This window comes from Xyrauchen texanus, chromosome 26 (genome assembly GCF_025860055.1).
Source record: "Xyrauchen texanus isolate HMW12.3.18 chromosome 26, RBS_HiC_50CHRs, whole genome shotgun sequence".
NCBI classification, from domain to species: Eukaryota; Metazoa; Chordata; class Actinopteri; order Cypriniformes; family Catostomidae; genus Xyrauchen; species Xyrauchen texanus.
In genome coordinates, this window is record NC_068301.1 from 38,069,758 (window position 1) to 38,092,676 (window position 22,919).

General features: G+C 39.9%; 1 protein-coding gene across 1 annotated transcript in view; it reads right to left on the reverse strand.

Moving 5' to 3' along the window:
* Window positions 1-22,919, reverse strand: part of LOC127619505 (receptor-type tyrosine-protein phosphatase U-like) — a 432,480-nt gene that overhangs the window by 176,719 nt on the left and 232,842 nt on the right. Inside the window, exons 7-8 of the mRNA XM_052092344.1 lie at window positions 16,741-17,034; window positions 6,877-7,200 (exon numbers count right to left, since the gene is read on the reverse strand). Coding sequence (XP_051948304.1) covers window positions 6,877-7,200; window positions 16,741-17,034 — 618 coding nt within the window. The remainder of the gene's footprint in view (window positions 1-6,876; window positions 7,201-16,740; window positions 17,035-22,919) is intronic.

Sequence of the window (22,919 nt, forward strand, 5' to 3'; positions counted from 1 at the left end):
GAGGCCATTAAAAACATTGAATTGTGACAATAATGCTCATTTTACCACCAGTTGTCATTACCGCAACGTGACAAAATTATATATAATTTAAATTGTTAGTTATAAATACATCGTAATAGTACTCCCTTGGTATTGCCTTTCATTTTCACTGATTTAAATAATAAAACAAAAAAAGAATAATGTACAGATTTTGCTCTTATGGAAAGAAATTGGTACTTTTCACCAAAGTGTCATTCAACTGATCACAATGTACAGTCAGGACATTAATAACGTGAACAATTACTAATACAATTTGAAAAACATTTTCAGAACTTCTTAAACTGCTTCAAAGATTTCTCATAAAATAAAATCCCCCACATGCAGCAATGACAGATTTGCAGATCTTTGACATTCTAGCTGTCAGTTTGTCCAGATAATCAGGTGACATTTCACCCCACACTTCCTGTAGCACTTGCCATAGATGTGACTGTCTTGTCGGGCACTTCTCACACACCTTACAGTCTAGCTGATCCCACAAAAGATCCATAACACTCTTTTCCAATTATCTGTTGTCCAATGTCTGTTTCTTTGCCCACTATAACCTTTTCAAAAGTGTCTTTTTCTTTGCAATTCTTCCCATAAGGCTGCACCTTCTCTTTACTGTTGTACATGAAACTGGTGTTGAGCGTGTAGAATTCAATGAAGCTGTCAGCTGAGGACATGTGAGGCGTCTATTTCTCAAACTAGAGACTCTGATGTACTTATCCTCTTGTTTAGTTGTATATCTGGAATTCCACATCTCTTTCTGTCCTTGTTAGAGACAGTTGTTCTTTGTCTTTGAAGACTGTAGTGTACACATTTGTATAAAATCTTCAGTTTTTTGTCAATTTCAAGCATTGTATATCCTTCATTCCTCAAAACAATGATTGACTGATGAGTTTCTAGAGAAAGCTGTTTCTTTTTTGCCATTTTTGGCCTAATATTGACCTTAAGACATGTCAGTCTATTGCATACTGTGGCAACTCAAAGGCAATGTTCAGCTTCATTTAATGAACAAATATCTTTCAACTGTGTTTGATATAATGGCAAGTGATTTTCTAGTACCAAATTAGCAATTTATCATGATTACTCAAGGATAAGGTGTTGGAGTGATGCTGCTGTATAGATTTGATCAAAAATGACATTTTTCAAATAGTGATGGTGCTGTTTTATACATCAGTAATGTCCCGACTAAACTTTGTGATCAGTTGAATGCCACTTAAAGTACCAATTTCCTTCCGAAACAGCAAAATCTGTACATTATTCCAAACTATTGGCCGCCAGTGTATACTAATATATATATATACTGTATATATATATATATATATATATACTGTATATATATATATATATATATATATATATATATATATATATGTATTATTATTATTGCATTAATGTTTGTGCGTGGATGGAGAATAGCGTGAAGCCTCCACATGCACTATACATCTGCAGTAACGCGCTCAACAAGCCACGTGATAAAATGTGCGGATTGACGGTCTCAGACGCAGAGGCAACTGAGATTCGTCCTCCGCCACCTGGATTGAGGCAAGTCACTACACCACCATGAGGACTTGGAGCGCATTTGGGAATTGGGCATTTTAAATTGAAAAAGTAGAAAAGAAGATAAAAAAAATGTATATTAATTTTAGGTTAAATATCACCAGGACATTTTGTTGACAGGTTTTGTGAGAATCAGCTGAGAATATTTGATAAACTGTCTGCAAAAAGTTAACTTTTTGTCTTCATTTTATATACAATATCTATTGTTGTATCATTTAATAACCCTGTGATCATCCCAACCATTTTTGGTGACAACAGTTATGGTGTCTATTTCTCAAACTATTTTTGTAGACTTGCAAATTCCGTTTGCGTTGCTTTTAAAGACTGACTTTAGCGTGAACCAATAGTATTCGAGAGCGGGCTGTAAAGGAGCATATCTTTGGTTTCACCCACTGAATGAATACATCCTTCACTGAACTACTCAATCATCTCAACTCAACTCAACTCAACTTTATTTATAGAGCACTTTCAAAACCACAAGTGGAACCAAAGTGCTGTACAGAAGGTATAAAAGTAAAAACAAAAACATAAAAACAATGCAAACATATGACAAAAAAAACTTACAAAGCATTGTCAAAAGCTAAAGTGAACAAGTAAGTTTTAAGCGCACTCTGAAAAGCACCCAATGAAGGACAAGTTTTTACAGACAGAGGAAGGTCATTCCAGAGCCTAGGAGCTGCAACAGAGAATGCCCGATCACCTTTACATCTTAAACATGATCGCGGAACCATGAGAAGCAATTGATCGTTAGAGCGCAGAGATCTACTTGATTGACAGCGGCTGATTAAATCAGTAACATACTCAGGTGCTAGGCCATGCAGAGACTTAAAAACATACAACAAAGCTTTGTATTTGATTCTGTATCGTATGGGTAACCATCCATCCATCCATCCATCTTCAACCGCTTATCCGAAGTCGGGTCGCGGGGGCAGCTGCTCCAGCAGGGGGCCCCAAACTTCCCTATCCCGAGCCACATTAACCAGCTCTGACTGGGCGACCCCGAGGCGTTCCCAGGCCAGTGTGGAGATGTAATCTCTCCACCTAGTCCTGGGTCTTCCCCGAGGCCTCCTCCCAGCTGGACGTGCCTGAAACACCTCCCTAGGGAGGCGGCCAGGGGGCATCCTTACCAGATGCCCAAACTACCTCAACTGACTCCTTTCAACGCAAAGGAGCAGCGGCTCTACTCCGAGCTCCTCACGGATGACTGAGCTCCTCACCCTATCTCTAAGGGAGAAGCCCGCCACCCTTCTGAGGAAGCCCATTTCGGCCGCTTGTACTCGCGACCTAGTTCTTTCGGTCATGACCCAACCTTCATGACCATAGGTGAGGGTAGGAACGAAAATTGACCGGTAGATCGAGAGCTTTGCCTTTCGGCTCAGCTCTCTTTTCGTGACAACGGTGCGATAGAGCGAGTGCAATACCGCCCCTGCTGCCCCGATTCTCCGGCCAACCTCCCGCTCCATTGTCCCCTCACTCGTGAACAAGACCCCGAGGTACTTGAACTCCTTCACTTGGGGCAAAACCTCATTCCCTACCTGGAGTACGCACTCCATCGGTTTCCTGCTGATGGGTAACCAATGTAATTTAATTAAAACCGGAGTAATGTGCTCTCTCTTCTTAGTGCCCGTTAAAAGTCTGGCAGCTGAATTCTGAACGAGCTGCAAGCGAAAGAGAGAAGCCTGACTCACACCCAGATACAATACATTACAATAATCCAAATGGGATGACACAAAGGCATGAACAACCTTCTCCATATCGTCAAAAGAAAGGATAGATTTCAATTTAGAAACTGATCTAAGATGGAAAAAACTATTCTTAACGACAGCATTGATTTGCCGGTCAAATTTAAGCTCAGAGTCAAAAATGACACCAAGGTTCCTCACGCTAGACAATTTTTTCCCAGGAAACAACCCCAGGCAGTCATCATCCACACAGCCCTTATTTCCAAATAAAATCATCTCGGTCTTATCCTCATTTAATTGGAGAAAGTTATTCGCAAGCCAACACTTAACTTCGGCCAAACATGCACGAAGAGACTGAATGGCACATCTATGGCCATGTTTCAGTGGTAAGTAAATTTGAGAATCATCCGCATACAGGTGATACTGAATCCCAAATTTCTCAAAAATCGAGCCTAGAGGGAGCATATAAAGGGAAAATAAAATTGGTCCCAGTATAGAGCCCTGTGGAACCCCACACACAAGAGGGGCAACAGAAGAAAAATAATCCCCTAAACTGACTGAAAAAGTCCTATCCTTCAAATAGGAAGAGAACCATTTCAGGGCTAAGCCCTGAATACCAACCTGATTCCTAAGACGACCAATGAGAATGTTATGATCAACTGTATCAAATGCCGCTGTAAGATCTAACAAAAGCAGAACAACACGGTTTCCAGAATCAACACCTCGTAGGATATCATTAGAGACCCTCAAAAGAGCAGATTCTGTACTATGACCAGCTCTAAAACCTGACTGGAATCTATCGGCGATGTTATTCCTCATTAAAAAGTCATTAAGCATGCACAATTTTTTCCAGTATCTTCGAAATAAAAGGCAATTTTGAAATCGGACGAAAACTACTCATGTCAAAAGGGTCTAAGCCGTTTCTTTTTAGAAGGGGCTGAATAACCGCATGCTTAAAACTAACCGGAACAACACCAGATGACAAACTAGTATTCATAATAGACAGAATACTTGAGCCAATGGAATCAAGTACCTTCTTAAACAGAGAAGAAGGGAGCACATCACCAGGGGACCTGGTGGGCTTCATATGAGCAGTTATATCATTAAGCTGCTGCAAAGAAACAGGCATAAAACAGGTTAATTGATTCGTAGGGTCAACACGAGTAAAACAAACATTGACAACAGATGAAATCTGAGATCTAATTCCATCAACTTTACCAATAAAAAAGTTTAAGAACTCTTCACACATCTTAGCAGAAGGAGTGAATGGAGGAGTAGTAGTCGGATGAAGAACAGCATTTATAGTCGAGAAAAGTACTCTAGAATTATTACAGTTTCTGGAGATGATATCAGAAAAATAATTTGATCTAGCCAATTTAACAGCTCTTTGAAATTCGTTCAAATGGTTCTTCAAAATCTCATAAGAGACTTGTAATTTATCTTTGAGCCATTTGCGTTCAGCCCTCCTACACTCCTGCCTAAGAGCGCAGGTAGTACTGTTCAACCAGGGCTGTGATTTGACTTTTTTTCCCCTGACTTTAACAGGAGCCACAACATCTAAAATCTCTAAACAAGAAGAATTAAACTGATCGACCAACTCTTCCAAACCCATACAGGGAGTGTGTGACTCGGTCAAGGAAAAAAAAGAAGAGACATTAAAAGCAGCTGAAAAACTACTAGCTGTGCATGGATTGAATATGCGGGATGGAACCGAGGCAGAAGCAATATTACTCGGCGCGCCACAAGGAAAGTTAGAACTTAAAATTACAGTCTTATGGTCCGAAAAAACAGTATCGACAATCTTCACGCTATCAACAGAGAATCCCTTAGATAATACAAGGTCAAGCGTATGACCACGTTCATGAGTTGGACCTAAAACGCATTGCACAAAAACAAATGACTCTATTAAATTTAAAAATTCTTTGACCAGGGGCTTTGAAGGGCAACACACATGTATATTAAAATCCCCAAAAATTAGAATATTGTCAAAAGAAGAGACAATACCAGATAAAAGTTCAGAGAACTCTTGTATAAAATCCCCATGAAAATTTGGGGGTCTATAAATCAAAACACATAACACAGATTTAAAAGAATTCAGCGTAATTAGCTGAGATTCAAAAGTGCAAAAGGATGCAGAAGGTAAAAGTCTACACCTAAACTTGTCTTTAAAAACAACTGCAAGACCCCCGCCCCGGCCAACAGACCTAGGGGTACTAAAAAAACTGCAACCAGGAGGAGAAAGTTCAGAGAGAGAAGTCATCTCACCAGCCTTAAGCCAAGTCTCAGTGACAAATAAAAAATCAATTTCATGAGAAAGAAAAAGATTGTTCAAAATAAAGGTCTTATTTGCCAGAGATCTCGCGTTAATCAACGCCATTGTCACTGGGGTAGGAGTGGTATCAGAAGAGGATTGCAGAGAGGAATCACAAAATGCCACCGGACTCCTGTCATGTAATAGAGAGCGAAGATTCCGACGATCAACTCCTCGATCTGCAGACCGTCGCCTTACGCACACCATCTGCGACAACTGAGGCATCAACGCCGAAGACGGGAAGACAGGCACAATGTATGAACATCTCAGGTTCACGACCACGGCCTCCGCCATCGAAGAAGCAAGTCTGATGACTGGACACTTCCCGATCTTCTTCGATCTCACAAGGACTCCAGAACGCTTCCCACGCCTCCTTCGCCGTTTCCTCCACATACACAGACATCCCGGCAGGTAACACATGTTCCTCAATGCGACTGGCACATAATGCGAGTGCAAATGCCAATCATCTCTGGGATCGCAAAATAAACAATCAGACACAGCCGATCGAATATTAAATAGCGTCATGCGATCATATACCAGGGGGGAGCAAACAGAGCGCGTGATAAAACAAACAAAAAACATTACAAATAAAAGAGACAAGGACAGACTGTGGCAAGCCGGCAAACATCCTGGCGCCATCTTGAAAATGAAACGTTCATGAATGAACTGATTGACAGAACGAGAAGAGGAGGCGAGTCGTTCATTCAGTTCGTCAGTCTCATTCAACAAGTAAAGGGGCTGGATTATGAATAAAAGTGAATGATGGCCACATATTACAATGCCATATGGAAGTTATTGAAACTCTTGTATTGTTGTCAGTATGATTGATATGCTTTGTTGTCATAAGTGGATAAATATTTATTATGCTTTAACACTCTGCAGTGCTGAAGTTTCTTGCAAATTTTAATAAAGTATAACTAGACTTGTAGAGATGTTGTCAGTGCCATTTTGCTCAAAACATAAAAGATGGTAATTTGGTGCCATCTACAGGCACAAAGGCATAATTTGCAGAAATGGTCAATGAACTAATCAAATGAACAAATCTATACGAATCTTTTCGGTGAGTGAATTCAAAAGACTCGAGTCACCACCACTACGTGAATCCAAACACCACCACTACGCTGAATTTCTTTTCAGAAAGTTACTTCAAAGTAAATGAATAGTGATGGGATTACTTTTTCAATGAAGCACTCAGTAAATCAATCTGATTACAAATATAGAGAATTAATTAGTAATTTGTTGTGGATTACTTTTTGCATACCCATGACTGTTAATAATGTGTGAAACATATTTATTACTTACTGTCTTCCTCAGTCTGGAACGTCACTTCTCTGCTCTCTTTCTTGCCCTCAGGATTGGTCAGTGCCAGCCTCACATGTACAGCGTGGAATGGGGGCAGGTCCCGCAGCGTGAAGCGAGAGGTGTTCCTCTCCACCGACAGACACTCCCTCACCGTGGCGTTATTCCCGCCGGCTCCGCTCCCAGCTGCGGTGGAGTAGCGGTAACACAGTGACAGCGAGTATGTGTGACAGCGTGTCAGGTTGTAGCCCATAGGCTCCCACTGAAGCAGCAGCTGACGAGATTGAATCTCTGTAGCTGTCAGACCTCGCAGAGGACGCATCGGCTCTGCAAAACAGAGACAGAGTCAATTAACAGACGAACGTGAGGACACACTTGACTGAATGAATGTTTCTCATGATTTCCTTTAAAATCATTTTTGAACTAAAGGCTTTATGCTTAAAGGAACAGTTCACCCAAAAATGTTAATTCTCTTATCATTGACTTTTTTACTATAAATCTCCACTTTCACTTTCAGATGTGAAAGAATGTGAAAGTGGAGATTTACAATAAAAGAGCACTTAAATATTGATCCGCTTCTGAAGATATGAATTTAAAAACTGGAGTCGTATGGATCACTTTTATGTTTCCTTTATGTGACTTTTGGAGCTTCAAAGGTATGTCCACCATTGACTTGCATTGTCTGGACCTACAGAGCTGAGATATTCTTCTGAAACTCTTCATTTGTGAAAGTCATACACATCTGGGATGGCATGAGGGTGAGTAAATGATGAGAGGATTTTCATTTTTGGGTGAACTGTCCCTTTAAATGTTTGAAACTAGTTTTGTAGAGTGTTTAAGCTTTGGGCACTGTGGATTTCTAGAAAGTAAAGACATTAATCCATTTTCACAGTCCATTTTTTTTTTTTTTACATTTGTCTACTAACAATGTCCAACAGTGTGTGTACATGCACCACAGGAGACTTATTTGTATTTTTCTGAAAAAGTGTCATTTCCAGCACATCTCCGATTCTGTATTATGTTTAACAGAATTCTGTGGAGAAAATAACGTTCATGAAAATGACATTTTTAACGTTTATGAAATAAAACAGCCAACTCCATTGTCTTGCTAAGGCTAATTTCATAGCTGTCATTTGATGTATCATAAATACACATAATTAAATCATATTTTAATTTGGCAAATTTACAGCTTGATTAAAAATGACAGCTTCAAAGTGATATTTACCTTGAAATGTCTTTCTTTGTTTCATATTTCATCTCAATCATGTTCCTCTCTAAGCACTTTTGCCGACTCGGTAAACAAGAACACTTTTGCAAAATTGTTTGGTGTGGTGGAAATGATGCAACCACTGTGTCATTGCCACACAATACATATTGAAATGGCTTATGTCTACTTCACTCTTTGTTTAGACTATCGTAGTTTTTAAACTCCAAAAAAAATTAATAAATAAATATGATGGATTTTCATAGTTTAATATTAAAAGTCAGGGTCAAGGTCAAGGATAAAAAAGCAAAAATCTGCACATAAAAAGCATTTGAAAAGTACCAAAATTGAACATGAAATTGCCCAAAGTAAAAAAATAATAATAAATAAATAAAATTGTGCATACATATTTAATGTTTTTAAACAACTAAAATATTAATGACATTAAATACATTAAATACTTATCCTTGAAATGAATGAGTTGGAGCGCACAATGAAGGAAAAGCAGCCAACAAGTGTCCAGCATACACGTGAACTCCTTCAACACTGTTTCAATGCATCTCATTAAGTTGCTTGAGAGCTTGAACTGAGTGTGCAGAGCTGGAATCTAGATAAACAGTGGTGACTTTGAAGAAGCAAAAAACACAGTATATGATAGTTTAACTTTTTTGGTCACCTAATAATTCCAATACTTCCATTTTGTGTCATTAATAGTTTTGTGACTTTTCTATTATTCTAAAAATGAGCAGGTGTCTCCAAACGTCTGACTGCTAGTGAATTTGATCTAACAGACGCTAACAGAGATGGACTAAATGCAACAAAACGAGCGGGCCTTCTGGAAACATCATATTATTTTTCATCATATTCAGGCCTTTAAACCCTAGTTAGAAAGTGATAAGAGAGACCGATAAAGTACATTTAATCAATAACTCAGTCATTTTATCATTATGTATAAAAGAGTACGTTGATGAAAGAGCTTTTATCACAGTTCTGTCTCTTCTCTTTCTCTTTCAGCTGATGTGATTAGAGATGTTGTGAGGTAATTATTACCCCTAAACATGTGTGAATGCAGGGGGTGTCAACTCAATTTCCTGTCTCTTTAATTTCTCCCAGACAGAGAGACAGACAGTAGACCGGCACAGTATGACCTATGTGTGTGTTTATATGCTAACACTTGCACAGGAGCTCTGCACATTGCTCTCGTGGGCACATTCATTTATTAGCACAAGATTCCTTCACTTTAAGAGTTGAAACCTCTTTCCGGTTTCAGAGTCTCATGAAGCCTATTCCAACATGTACATTAATGTTTTACTTGATTAAAAGTAATGTGAATTACTTTGCATCTATACAAAAACACATGTAAGACCAACAATATTCCCCCAAATGTCCCAGCTAGTCTAACAGAGTTGTCTGAACAAATCATTTCATATGTTGCTGATTTGCTAGTTCCCTGCATGCATTGCAACATGAATAAATAATATGGTAAGTGTTACACGCTTATTTTCTGCTGTTTGCTGATATTATTTGCACTGCATTTGTTATTTTTTGCTGCCACTGTTAGTCAATTGTTATGTGGTGATGTTAGGAGCTCATCTTTTAACTCAATGAGGTTTGCTAATTGCCACCATTATTGAGATGTGTGTGTTAAGGTTTGAGATCTATTGTGTGTCTATGTCAAATAATTGTACGTACTGCCTTGCCTTGCAAGACATAACACTATTCAGAGACAAAGACTGCAGTTAACTTCATATAAAAATCATTGAAATGGTGGCAAAATGAAAGTTCTCATATTGTGTATTGATGATAGTTGGCCGAACAAGAAATTAGTAGTTCTTTCAACAAGAATTTCTGTATTTAGTGAGACACTTGTGCACACTTATTTGATTCAAGTAAACTACAGTTATCTAGTGTTAAGTAGACTTGTACTCGTAAACTCATAACTATAATTGGTTTCATTTAATTATTGAAATGGAGTTATTGTGTGTGTTATACAGTATAACTGTAACTAAGTACTTCTCAGTACTTCTAGTGCACAAAAATCTGCACATTTGAGTGGAGATGAATTGCTTGAAGTTGAAGGATTGAATATATGAACTTTCAAGTACTGTTAAATTTGACCTAGTCTCAAAGAATGAATGTTACTATCTACATTTTTGCAAACAGAGTTTTCCATGCTGCTTTCAACATTTTGCTGCAGTTTCCTGGTGAAATGAACAGTACACTACAACAACTGTGCGATTTTTTCACTTTCACACAAATCACAAGTGCAACGGCTGATTTATATATGAATAAATATATATGTATATATATATATATATATATATATATATATATATATATACACACACACACACACACACACACACACACACTATTGGTTAGGTTTACGTGTTGGTTAAGGGGAAGGATTTCTGTTTTGTTCACCTCTCATTTATATTTTAGGACACTATCATTTAGGTTTATGTTGGTGTTGATTTAGGGTAAGGATGTCTGTTTTGTTTACCTCTCATTTATCTTTTAGGACACTATTGGTTAGGTTCAGGTATTGATTAAGGTAAAAGATGCCCGTTTTGTTCACCTCTCATTTATCTTGTAGAACACTATCGGTTAGGTTTAGGTGTTGGTTAAGGGTAAGGATGTCTGTTTTGTTTACCTCTCATTTATCTTTTAGGATACTATCGGTTAGGTTCAGGTATTGATTAAGGTAAAAGATGCCCGTTTTGTTCACCTCTCATTTATCTTGTAGAACACTATCGGTTAGGTTTAGGTGTTGGTTAAGGGTAAGGATGTCTGTTTTGTTCTCCTCTCATTTATCTTTTAGGATACTATCGGTTAGGTTTAGGTGTTGGTTAAGGGTAAGGATGTCTGTTTTGTATACCTCTCATTTATCTTTTAGGACACTATCGGTTAGGTTTAGGTGTTGGTTGAGGGGAAGGATGTCTCTTTGGTTCACCTCTCATTTATCTTTTAGGACACTATCGGTTAGGTTTAGGTGTTGGTTGAGAGGAAGGATGTCTGTTTTGTTCACCTCTCATTTATCTTTTAGGACACTATCATTTAGGTTTATTTTGGTGTTGATTTAGGGTAAGGATGTCTGTTTTGCTCACTTCTCATTTATCTTTTAGGACACTATCGGTTAGGTTTAGGTGTTGGTTAAAGTGAAAGATGCCTGTTTTGTTCACCTCTCATTTGTCTTTTTGGACACTATCGGTTAGGTTTAGGTGTTGGTTAAGGTGAAAGATGCCTGTTTTTTTCACCTCTCATTTGTCTTTTTGGACACTATCGGTTGGTTAAGGGGAAGGATGTCTGTTTTGTTCACTGTGAAGCTTTCCACTAAGGAAGACACAGGAAACAGCATCGGTTTCAAAGGTAAGATTCCTTTAATGTATATTTCTGCACACTTCTATCAAATTACACTATACAGTTCTCTCTTGGGCTTGGTGTCGGGCTCTCCCTCTCGAGGCTCTGTGGCTGCTGCTTTTTATGCCGCTCTCCTCATGCTACTGCAATTAGACACAGGTGTTAGACATAATTTAGCTCAGGTGTAAGCGCCCTTACCGCTTTTCTCTCATGGACGGGCGCTTGACCACACCCCGCTGCCACATTCACCTCTCATTTATCTTTTAGAACACTATCGGTTAGGTTTAGGTGTTGGTTAAGGGGAAGGATGTCTGTTTTGTTCACCTCTCATTTATCTTTTAGGACACTATCAGTTAGGTTTAGGTGTTGGTTGATGGGAAGGATGTCTGTTTTGTATACCTCTCATTTATCTTTTAGGACACTATCGGTTAGGTATAGGTGTTGGTTAAGGTGAAGGATGCCTGTTTTGTTCTCCTCTCATTTATCTTTTAGGACACTATCGGTTAGGTTCAGGTGTTGGTTTAGGTGAAGGATATCTGTTAAGTTCACCTCTCATTTATCTTTTAGGACACTATCGGTTAGGTTTAGGTGAAGGATGTCTGTTTTGTTCACCTCTCATTTATCTTTTAAGACACTATTGGTTAGGTTTAGGTGTTGGTTGAGGGTAAGGATGACTGTTTTGGTCACCTCTCATTTATCTTTTAAGACACTATTGGTTAGGTTTAAGTGTTGGTTGAGGGTAAGGATGTCTGTTTTGTTCACCTATCATTTATCTTTTAGGACACTACTGGTTAGGTTTAGGTGTTGGTTGAGGGGAAGGATGTCTGTTTTGTTTACCTCTCATTTATCTTTTAGGACACTAATTGGTTAGGTTTAGATTAAAGTTTTAGGATAAGGAGGTACATTTTACTCATTAATCCATCTAATATTCACCTTAAAAACCTTGTCTGATTACAACATCGATTCACTTGATTTTTATAACTCCCCAGTGCTGGTGCACACACTATTAACGTGCATGTATATTTCAATATATGCATAAATGAGTATGCAGAGCAATAATACTGCAACTCTCTAGTTTCTAAGAAGCATAGAAACAAATGCCTCCATCTCTGCACAAAACAATTTTCAACGTCAGGAAGCAAAAATAAAGAAATTTGCCATTTTGGTGAGCTAGATGAGCAGTCACAGAGCGCCTCTGACAGTGATATATTACAAAGTCCAAAAGCAATGTTTTAACACAAGTAGATTTATTGTACAGTTGAGTTCAGTCTACCTCAGCCAGCCAACCAACCAACAAACACTCCTCTGACTTCCAACACCTTATTTCAAACACAGAACATAACCAAAGAAAGAATACAGTGGCAAGAATAAGTATAGGAACCCTTTGGAATTAGCTGGTTTCTGCATTAATTTGTCAAAGTTACAAACTTGTACAGACAAACACAATGTGCTTAAGCTAACAACACAAAAACAATTATAAACATTCACGTCTTTATGGAATACATCCCAGTAAATATTCACAGTGCTGAGGAAAAAGCAAGTGAACCCTTGGATTTAATAACTAGTAATCCTCCTTTGGCAGCAATAACCTCAACCAAGTGTTTCCTGTAGCTGCAGATTAGACCTGCACAACGTTCAGAAGGAATTTTGGATCATTCTTCTTTACAGAACTGCTTCAGCTCAGCCATATTCTTAGAATGTCTGGTGTGAATGGCTCTCTAGAGGTCATTCCACAGCATATTTATTGGTCTTTATTCACTTGATATAATGATGGCGCCGTGGATGGCCGCCTTGGAATGAAACGCTCCATTCTTTTGTTGTTTTTGGTTGTTTCTCCTGTGTTTAGTAATCTCAAGAGACGCAGGCAAGGGAGACGGGCAGGAACACTGTTCAAGTTACGACAGCGTGGCTTTCGAACAGTGCTGCCAGGCATTCATCTAGGGAATCTCTGCTCTCTTGCTAACAAAACAGACAAACTACATCTCCTCACCCTTACAAACAATGACTTTTCAACCTCTGCTGCCTTGTGTTTCACAGAAACCTGGCTGAGTGAAGCCATTCTGGACAGCACGTTACATCTGCTGGGCTTTCAGCTTATCAGAGCGGATCACATCGCGGATTTACAGGGAAAACGAGAGGCAGTGGAACATGCTTTACATCAAGGAAAGTTGGTGTACAGATGTAACAACGTTAAAGAAGATGTACTGTTCTAATTTGTAAGCTCTCTGTAAGCCTTTCTACTCGCCACAGGATTTTTTTTTGTTTATTCTTGTGAGTGTATATATCGCGCCAAACGAGTGTGTGAGTGCCGCGCTGCAACAGCTGGCTGATCAGAACACAGACACGAAACAACAATACCCGGACTCAGTTATTATTATTCTTGGGGATTTTAACAAAGCAAATCTCACAAGTGAACTGCCCAAATACAAACAGCACATTACATGCCCTACCAGAGACAGGAATATACTGGATCACTGCTACACAACAATAAAGGATGCATATCGCTCTGTCCCACATGCAGCTTTGGGACTCTCTGATCACTGTCTGGTTCATCTTCTTCCAACCTACAGAAAGAAACAAATATCTGCTAAGTCTGTAGTAAATACTGTAAAGAGATGGATCAATGAGGCAGAGCTGGAACTACAAGCCTGCTTTGACTGCACCGATTAGAGTGTTTTTGAGGCTACAGCCACCGACCTGGACGAGCTCACAGATACTGTTACATCATATATCAGTTTCTGTGAGGATATATGCAAGACTTATTTAAATGTACAACAATGAAAACCATGGAACTCAGGCAGTTTCGTCAGGCCAAAGAGGATGCTTACAGAGGTGGGGATAAAGTCTTGTACAATCAGGCCAGAAACACACTGAAAAAGGAAATCAGAGTGTCTAAAAGCAGATACTCTGAGGAGCTGAAAAGCAATTTTTCAGCTAAAGACCCTGCATCAGTGTGGAGTGGCATTAAACAACTTGTGAATTACAGGACTCCTACCCCCAACCCTGTGGTAGCCCAACAACTGGCTGACGACCTGAATGTGTTTTACTGTAGACTTGAAAGGCCCAATCTCACACCCCACACCCACTCTGACCTTCACTACATACAAACACCAACACCTCCTGCAACCCCCCTCCACCCTCCTCCTGCTACTCAACCTGCACTCAAGATCTGCGAAGAGGAGGTGCGCCAGCAAAAAGACAAGGAAAGCACAGGGCCCAGATGGTGTTTCAACTGCTTATCTAAAATACTAACCAGCTGGCCTCATCTTCACACTGATCTTCAATAGATCACTGGAGCATTGTGAAGTCCCATGCTGCTTCAAATGCTCAATCATCATTCCTGTCCCAAAGAAACCAAAAATCAGAGGACTTAATGACTACAGACCTGTCGCCCTGACGTCTGTGGTCGTGAAATCATTTGAGAGACTGGTGTTGGCCCACCTGAAGGACATCACTGGACCCTTTCTGGACCCCCTTCAATTTGCTTATCGAGCAAACAGGTCTGTGGAGGATGCAGTCAACATGGGATTGCATCATGTCCTGCAACATCTGGACAGACCGGGGACATATGCAAGGATCCTTTTCATGGACAACAGTTTGGCTTTCAACTCCATAATCCCAGCTATTCTCCAGACTAAAGTACACCAGCTCTCTGTTTCCACGTCTATCTGTCAGTAGATTACCAGCTTTCTGATGGACAGCCAGCAGCTTGTGAGACAGGGGAAATTCACTTCCAGCACCTGTAAAGTCAGCACTGGTGCCCCCAGGAATGTGTGCTCTCCCCACTACTCTTCTCCCTCTCCACCAATGACTGCACACACCAAGGACCCCTCTGTCAAGCTCCTGAAGGTTGTAGACGACACCACTGTCATCGGCCTCATCTGAGACGACAACGAGTCTGCATACAGAAGGGAGGTTGAACGGCTGGCTGTCTGGTGCAGTCTAAACAACCTGGAGCTGAACACATTCAAAACGGTGGACACCCCAACATTGACCCCCTCACCATTCTAAACAGCACTGAGGCAGGACTCTGTCCTCTGCACTTCAATAACTGTCTAGTTTGGTTCAGCTATGAAATCGGATATCAGAAGACTGCAAAGGAGAGTTCAGACTGCTGAGAGGATTATTTTCAGTCTTGTTGCTGTTTTGTATCATTGTGCTCTGGAAGCTCCTGTCACCAAGACAAAATCCTTGTATGTGTAAGCATACTTGGCAATACAGCACATTCTGATTCTGATTAAGGTCTGTGTTCTGACTGGAACACTCCAAAAGGTGAATTTTCTTTTCATTAGGGGATTTACTTCCATGATTAGGGTCATTGTCCTGCTGCATCACCCAAACTCTACTGAGCTTCAGTTGGTGCACATTGCTTTTTCCCCAAATAATTAAACTTTAGATTAATCAGTCCACAAAACATTTTCCCAGTAGTGCTGTCAAGTGTTAAGGTTGTCTTTGGCAAAGTTCAGGCAATGGACGATGTTTTTGTTGGAAAGCAGCAGCATCCTTCATGGTGTCCTGCTATGGACACCATGCCTTTTTAATGTTTCCATATAGTAGACTCATGAACAGAGATGTATAACAGTTCTAATGACTCCTTCAAATCTTTAGCTGTCACTCGAGGGCTCTTTTGCTTTCATCCATGCAACAAACTGTCCTGTGTGGTTCTTCAGGACTGTGATGTAAAGTGAAAACTATAGGCTATTTAACTCTCTGGCGCATGGTGTCAAATACAATAAACAGATATTTAAAAGCCCAAACCACCATGGGTGATCAGATTTGGCCCTTAAACCACGTCCTAACCAAATACAACATGATAAATGAATAAAGCAATTCAAGGCATCTCTTTCACGAGTTTTGTCCTAGCCACATGTGACTGCGACAAGCAAATGGCTATGCTGTTGATCGCTTGGCTTTGAAATTTCTGGCATTGTACCATGAAGCTCCTCCCAATTTGAATTCTCATTGGTCAAACATCCTGCTCCTAATTACTTTGCATTATGTGACACAGCTGAGATTATGCCACACCATTCAACATGATGACACAACTGCTGATGCACCAAGCAAATCTGGACTAAGCAAGTCATTACCATTATCTTCCATTGTATGGGACGGATGTGCAAGATAAGAGTCATCAATATCTGCAACTTAGATGATTAAGTAAAAACTGTGTAGATGTTTAGGGTTCATTTTCCATTAAATAGATTCAAAAGATGGATACATGAAAGAGGATACAAGAAAGGACTCTTTTATCATAAATTTGATATAAAAGCCTTAACAAATTTACTCCCTCATTCTCCACTCACCTGCACACTTGGTTCTGCTGACCAGCGGGGGTCCAGGTGAACCTGTTCCACCTTCTCCAGGTCGGGTGAGGAGAACACTAATGCGATACTCTGTGTCTGGTTCCAGGTGCCAGACTTTATATGTTAGTGAGCTGACTCCATGAGTTTCAGACCAGGGTGAATGACTGGCCCTGTACACGATCTCTCTACGGATCACCGGCCCGTCGCCCACTATAGAGTTAGTGTTGAGCTGGATGATCAGGTAGGTGGGGCCAGAGCGCAGCAGTTGGGGCGGGGCTATCGGTGTTGGCGGGACTAAAACAAAGAAGAGAGTATTCATGTCAGGATGCATTTGGACACCAATTGAGCACATGTAGCAAGATCATTTTAAAACATTATATATATATCTATATATATATATATATATATATATATATATATATATACACACATAATATATTAATGAAAGCTAATTTCAGTTCTTTGTCGTTTTAGTTATTTTGTCACAAAAAGAGAGCTTAGTGCTCATAAAAAAAACCCTGTTTCTTACAAATTCCCCACTCAAAATTATGTAATTTCATGTAAATTACCCAGATGTAGTTTACTGAACACACATTGGGTTTTCCTTACAACATGGGTTTATAGCGGGCAGTTAATTGACACTAATATAAGAATAATATTTACATTTTAAAACAAAGGTAAAGTAAAAAAAAAAAAATGTATAAAACACTATTTAATCAAATTTTAGCCATAATTGTAACTTGTCCCAAACTGACATTTATGAAAAAATATTATTGTCCTGAAAATAGTTCTCAAATTTTATAAAATAAAAATTATATAGTTGAATTGTGCCTGAGTGTATGCTAATGTGGTTTTAGTGTGTTCACTGGTTTATCCAACAACTACTACAAAAAATATTGCAGATTTCTTTAGATTATCCTTAGATTTAGTTAATTACTCACAGGAAACACAAAAGTAATTGTTAATAAGATTTATTGACCAATATGCTCAAATGACAAAACAAATATTTCACAGATAATCATCTTTTAATAGTTTAATGCACAATACAGTAAAACTTTAAACATAAGAATCACTTCTGATCTGGCATCCAGTTCTTTAAAAAAAAAAATAAATAAATTTCCTATTAACATTCTACAAACCTTGTTTCTGTAGGTACTTCATTGTCCTCAAAATGATAACAAAAGACAAAAAGATTTCCATATCACACGGGTGTATAACAGCTAATTCTGCGTTGAATTCAAATGGGTGGCGCAACTCACGCTGTGTTTACCACTGTACATCAGGGCTCAAATGCAGTGCAGGTTCATCAGCACTGTGCTGCTCCAGTGAGAGACCAGTGATGGTCCCATTCTGCTCACCGACAGCAGCAGGCGGATGCACTGCATGGCAATGGTGAGTCTATCCTTGCATCCCAGTCTAACTTTAACAAAGCGGTTGGCTGAGAGGATTCCATTTGCAGATATGTTTTAGAGGATTTAAACAAACATTACAAACAGTAGTCATCAACTGTAGTCGGGTCACAGGCTTGGGTCGAAACACAGATAAATAGGTCCACAGGCAAACAAATCCAAAACAGTAATCCAGAGACATGAATCCAGCAAAAGTAAGCAATGGCCATAACAGGGGTTAAAACAATGGCAGAGAATAAATACTTGGTAAGGCAGAAAACTGGTAATACTTTGCAAAGTGAGTGTGAACGCATGGCTTATATACATTGTGAACAGGAAGTGATATGACAGGAACTGATGTGGCTGGAAACAGGAAGTGACAGAGTTCAGAATTCAGCTAAGGGCTCCCTCTGGTGGACAGGAGACTGCTCAAATGTTACAGACCCCCCCCCCCAAAAGCACTTCTAGGTGTTCCTCTCCTGGGACAACCTCCTGGTCTGGGGGGGGGGGTTGGACGATCTGGATGGGCTTGATGAAATTCTCGGATGAGTGATGGGTCCAAGATGTCTTTAGCTGCTACCCATGATCTCTCCTCTGGGACGTATCCCTCCCAGTCCACAAGGTATTGTAGTTGACCACCCCTCCTGTGATAATCTCCTGAACTAGGTAGGAAGGGGCTCCATCGTTTAAGCGGTGGAGGAGGTCTAGGTGACACGTGGGCCGGTTTCAGGAGGGACACTTGAAAAGGAGAGATGCGTTAAGTGGCAGGCAATTCTAAAAGGTATGTGACAGGATTAATTTGATGTTAAATCTTGAAGGGACCTACATACCTTGGACTTTTTGCAGGGGAGTTTCAGGCGTAGGTCCGGAGTTGAAAGCCACACCATTTGACCTGGTTGATACTCAGAATGTGGGTATCAGTGTCTATTAGCTTGGATCTTCTGAGATCTAATGACTTGTTGGAGACGGACATGAGCACTGTCCCTGACTAGCTCACTTCTATTCCAATCATCCATGGCAGGCACTTCAGTTGTCTCCCCAGACGAAGGAAATAGGGGTTGATATCCCAGGACGCATTGGAAGGGGGTCAGACCTGTAGAAGTGTGTGTGAGGTAGTTTTGGGCATATTTTGCTCATGGGAGGAAGATACACCACTTCTCCTGTTGCTTGCTACAGTATGACTTTAGATATCTACCAATCTCCTGATTGAGACACTCCACTTGTCTGAAAGCCTGTGGATGATTTCCAGAAGTGAGACTGACATTGATGTTGAGCAGTTGGCAAAAGGCTCTCCATACCTCTGCAATCAATGGTGAATCCTTGAGAATTAGAAACGTCAGTGACAAAATTAATTAAAGGTCGTTGAGGAATAGGAAGTGGTTCTAGGAGTCCTGTAGGAGGTTGTAGAGTTGTACATGACTGGGTGCAGGACTGACAGGCCTGTACATAAGTGGTGATGTCAGTGGACAACGTGGGCTACCAGAATTAATTTCTGACCAGAGCATTGGTACGATTAATTCCAGGATGTCCAGAACCAAGTGATATATGAACCCATTGAAGTTCTTGCTGAACTTGTTGAATCTCCTCCATGATATCCCATCTGATGGGTGCAATGATGAAGAGATTTTCAGATCTGATGGGTGCACTGACAGAGTCATAGATACGTGACAGTGCATCTGCCTTACTATTCTTGCTTCCTGGATGGTATGTGGCTGTAAAATTGAAATAGGTGAAAAAGAGTGCCCATCTGGCCTGGTGAGGATTTAAATGCTTGGTGTCCTTGATGTATTCCAGATTCTTGTAATCAGTGATGATTTGGAATGGATGCAATGCACCCACTAGCCAATGTCTCCATTGTTCTAGAGTGGCCTTGATAGACAGTAATTCCTTGTTACAGATGTCATAGTTATTCTCTGCTGGGGTTAACTTTCAGGTGAAGAATGCACAAGGATGTAACTTGCCTGGGTTTCCATGATGTGGGGAGAGAACAGTACCAATACTACAATCTGAGGCATCGACCTCTACTATGAAGTGAAGTTGAGGATCTGGATGCTTGATAATTGGAGCTGAGGTGAAACTGGACTTGAGTTTGAGGGTCTTTGTTGCTGCCTCCATCCAAGCAAACTGCCTAGTTTTCCCTTTAAGAAGGGAGGTGATAGGTGCAGCTATGGTACTGTAGTTAAAGATGAATCTGCAATAGAAATTAGGAAAGCCTAGAAATCGTTGTAACTCCTTGACAGTCGTAGGTATGGGACAGGCAATTATGGCTTACACCATGGCGAGATTCATCTCAACTCCTGAGTGGCTAATATTGTAACTCAAGAACGTGGTAGACGGGACATAAAATTCACATTTCTCTGCTTTGATGAAAAGGATATTCTGTAGTAGGCATGACAAACCAATACTTACATGGTTGACATGTTCTTCCATGGACCGGGAACAGATAAAGATGTTGTCTTTGTAGACTATGACATACTGGTTCAGGAGATCCTTGAAGACTGAGTGATGTTCTTGGTGAAATGGGTTGCGCAGACTGAAGTCTTGGAGGGTAGTTCCAGACAGTGAACATGACAATGAGGTGACCACCGGATTAAATCCTTGTTCCTCCATGAAATCTGTGGTTCGTGAGTAGACAACCAAGCATATCCTAGAATCACAGGATTTCTTGGTTAGCAACTGACAACATGATGGGTAAAGATAGACAGTGACTGTATGATAGAATGTTAGAGATTTGCCTCACTCGATAACGTTTTGAAGCAGTGACATCTAGTTTGATATTTAGATGACCCGGTTCACCACAGTAGAAGCAAAGCTTTGAGTAATCGATTGAGTAATCGTCTTCTCCGTTCAACTGATGATACAGGGGTTCATCCCATCTGCATGGCTTCAGAGGTGTTTGGCTGACATGGTACTTGAGCACTGGTAGTAGGTGCAAGAAAAGCTAGAGAGGTATTGTAACATGGTTGTGATCGTAACAAGTTGTCTATTTTGATAGAGATGGTGACAAACTGAGAGAAGTTGAGGGAGACATCTTTGCATAATAGTTCAGCTTGTAGTTTAGCAGGCAAACTGGAATGGAAAATGTGCTTCCAAGCGATGTCATTAAATCCACTCTTTGCTGCAAGGGTTCTAAAGTGAATGGCATCTGAAGCAAGTTTGTTGCCCTGGTGCAGCTGAGACGCTGCATCCATACCCCCAGCAGGATATTGAAAAACATCACGAATCAGGTTACTAAAATAAGTGTACAACTGTTGAATACCTTCAACATGATCCCAAACAGCTGTAGCCCATTCTAATGCCTTCCCGGTAAGCAAAGTCATGACAAAGAACACTTTCTACTGTCTTGGTTAAAAACTTCAGGTTGATTTGAGAAATAGATAGAACATTGCCGTAAAAAAACAGCACAGTTAACAGGAGAGCCGTCAAATTTATCAGGTAGAGTGAATCTTACTGGCTCAGGGCGTGGTGAAGGAAGGGACCCAATGTACTGGGTCAAATTTTAGTTGGCGGCTTGCAGTGTCAATAACTTGTGTTGAAAACCCTTGAGCATCTCATTTTGATATCTGATGGTAGAAAGCAGCTGAGAGATATCCGCTGAATCCGTGCCAGGTGAAGTATTCTGTAATGAAGTAGTAGGCTGAGAGGATTCCATTTGTGAATATTTATTAGAGGATTTGAACAAACATTCCAAACAGCAGTCATCAAATGTAGTCAGGTCACAGTCTTGGGTCAAAACACATAAAAATTGGTCCAAAGTCAAACAAATCCAAAACAGTATTCTAGAGACGTGAATCCAGCAAACGTAAGCAATGGTTATAACAGGGGGAAAAAAAAAAAAAATGGCAGCGAATAAACGGTTGGTAAGGCAGATAACTGCCAATACTTCACAAAGTGAGAGTGTGAACGCATGGCTTATATACATGGTGAACAGGAAGTGATATGACTGGAACTGATGTGGCAGGAAACAGGAAGTGACAGAGTTCAGATTTCAGGTGAGGGCTCACTCTGGTGGATGGGAGACAGCTCAAAGAATGATTCCTTTATTGCTGATAAAAAACACATACCTGAGCCTCAGTGAGATGCTGGCAACTTTCTGTAATTTTATTAACAGCAGGACCAACATGTGTAGAACGCATGGAAAACTGAAATATTTCCAGATTCAGAAATCGTGTCAAAATATCTGGCCTTGCTCGGTTTGAATTCCAAAAAGGCAGAAGATTTAACCAATGTTAATGAATAGTAATTAACATCCCCCAAAATATTTTTTTCAGTGAAGGTAAAAATGCCCCAGAAAATATAATCCAGGAGGCAACTATTGACCCTAAATGCACTGATGCAGTCATGTTCTATAAATCCTACTGTAAATACAGCGAAACACCATTAAGTTAGCATTGTTAACATTTGACTACTGTATGAAATGATCTAAGATTGATTGAAACAGCTCAGAAATGTAGAAAAAAGCATTTGAAGGTCAGAAAGAAGCCATTTCAACAAACTAAAAGACCCATCAAATATTTCTTAGAACATTTAAATTGAATAAGTGGCAGTAATATGCTAAACACATTCAATAAAACTAAATGGTTTTACTAGTATCTGGAAATTTCACTTTAAATTAATTAAACTTGTATCTGTGGGCATTTCTAATCATTCAATTTAAAGTAATTATCATCTTTATATGAGATCTTATCAGTATAATCATACAACAAGGAACCTTGATGTTCAGTATTGCAGTTAATCATATCTCTGCGTGATAAGTAAATATGAATCAACATGTTGCTGTAAGCACAGATG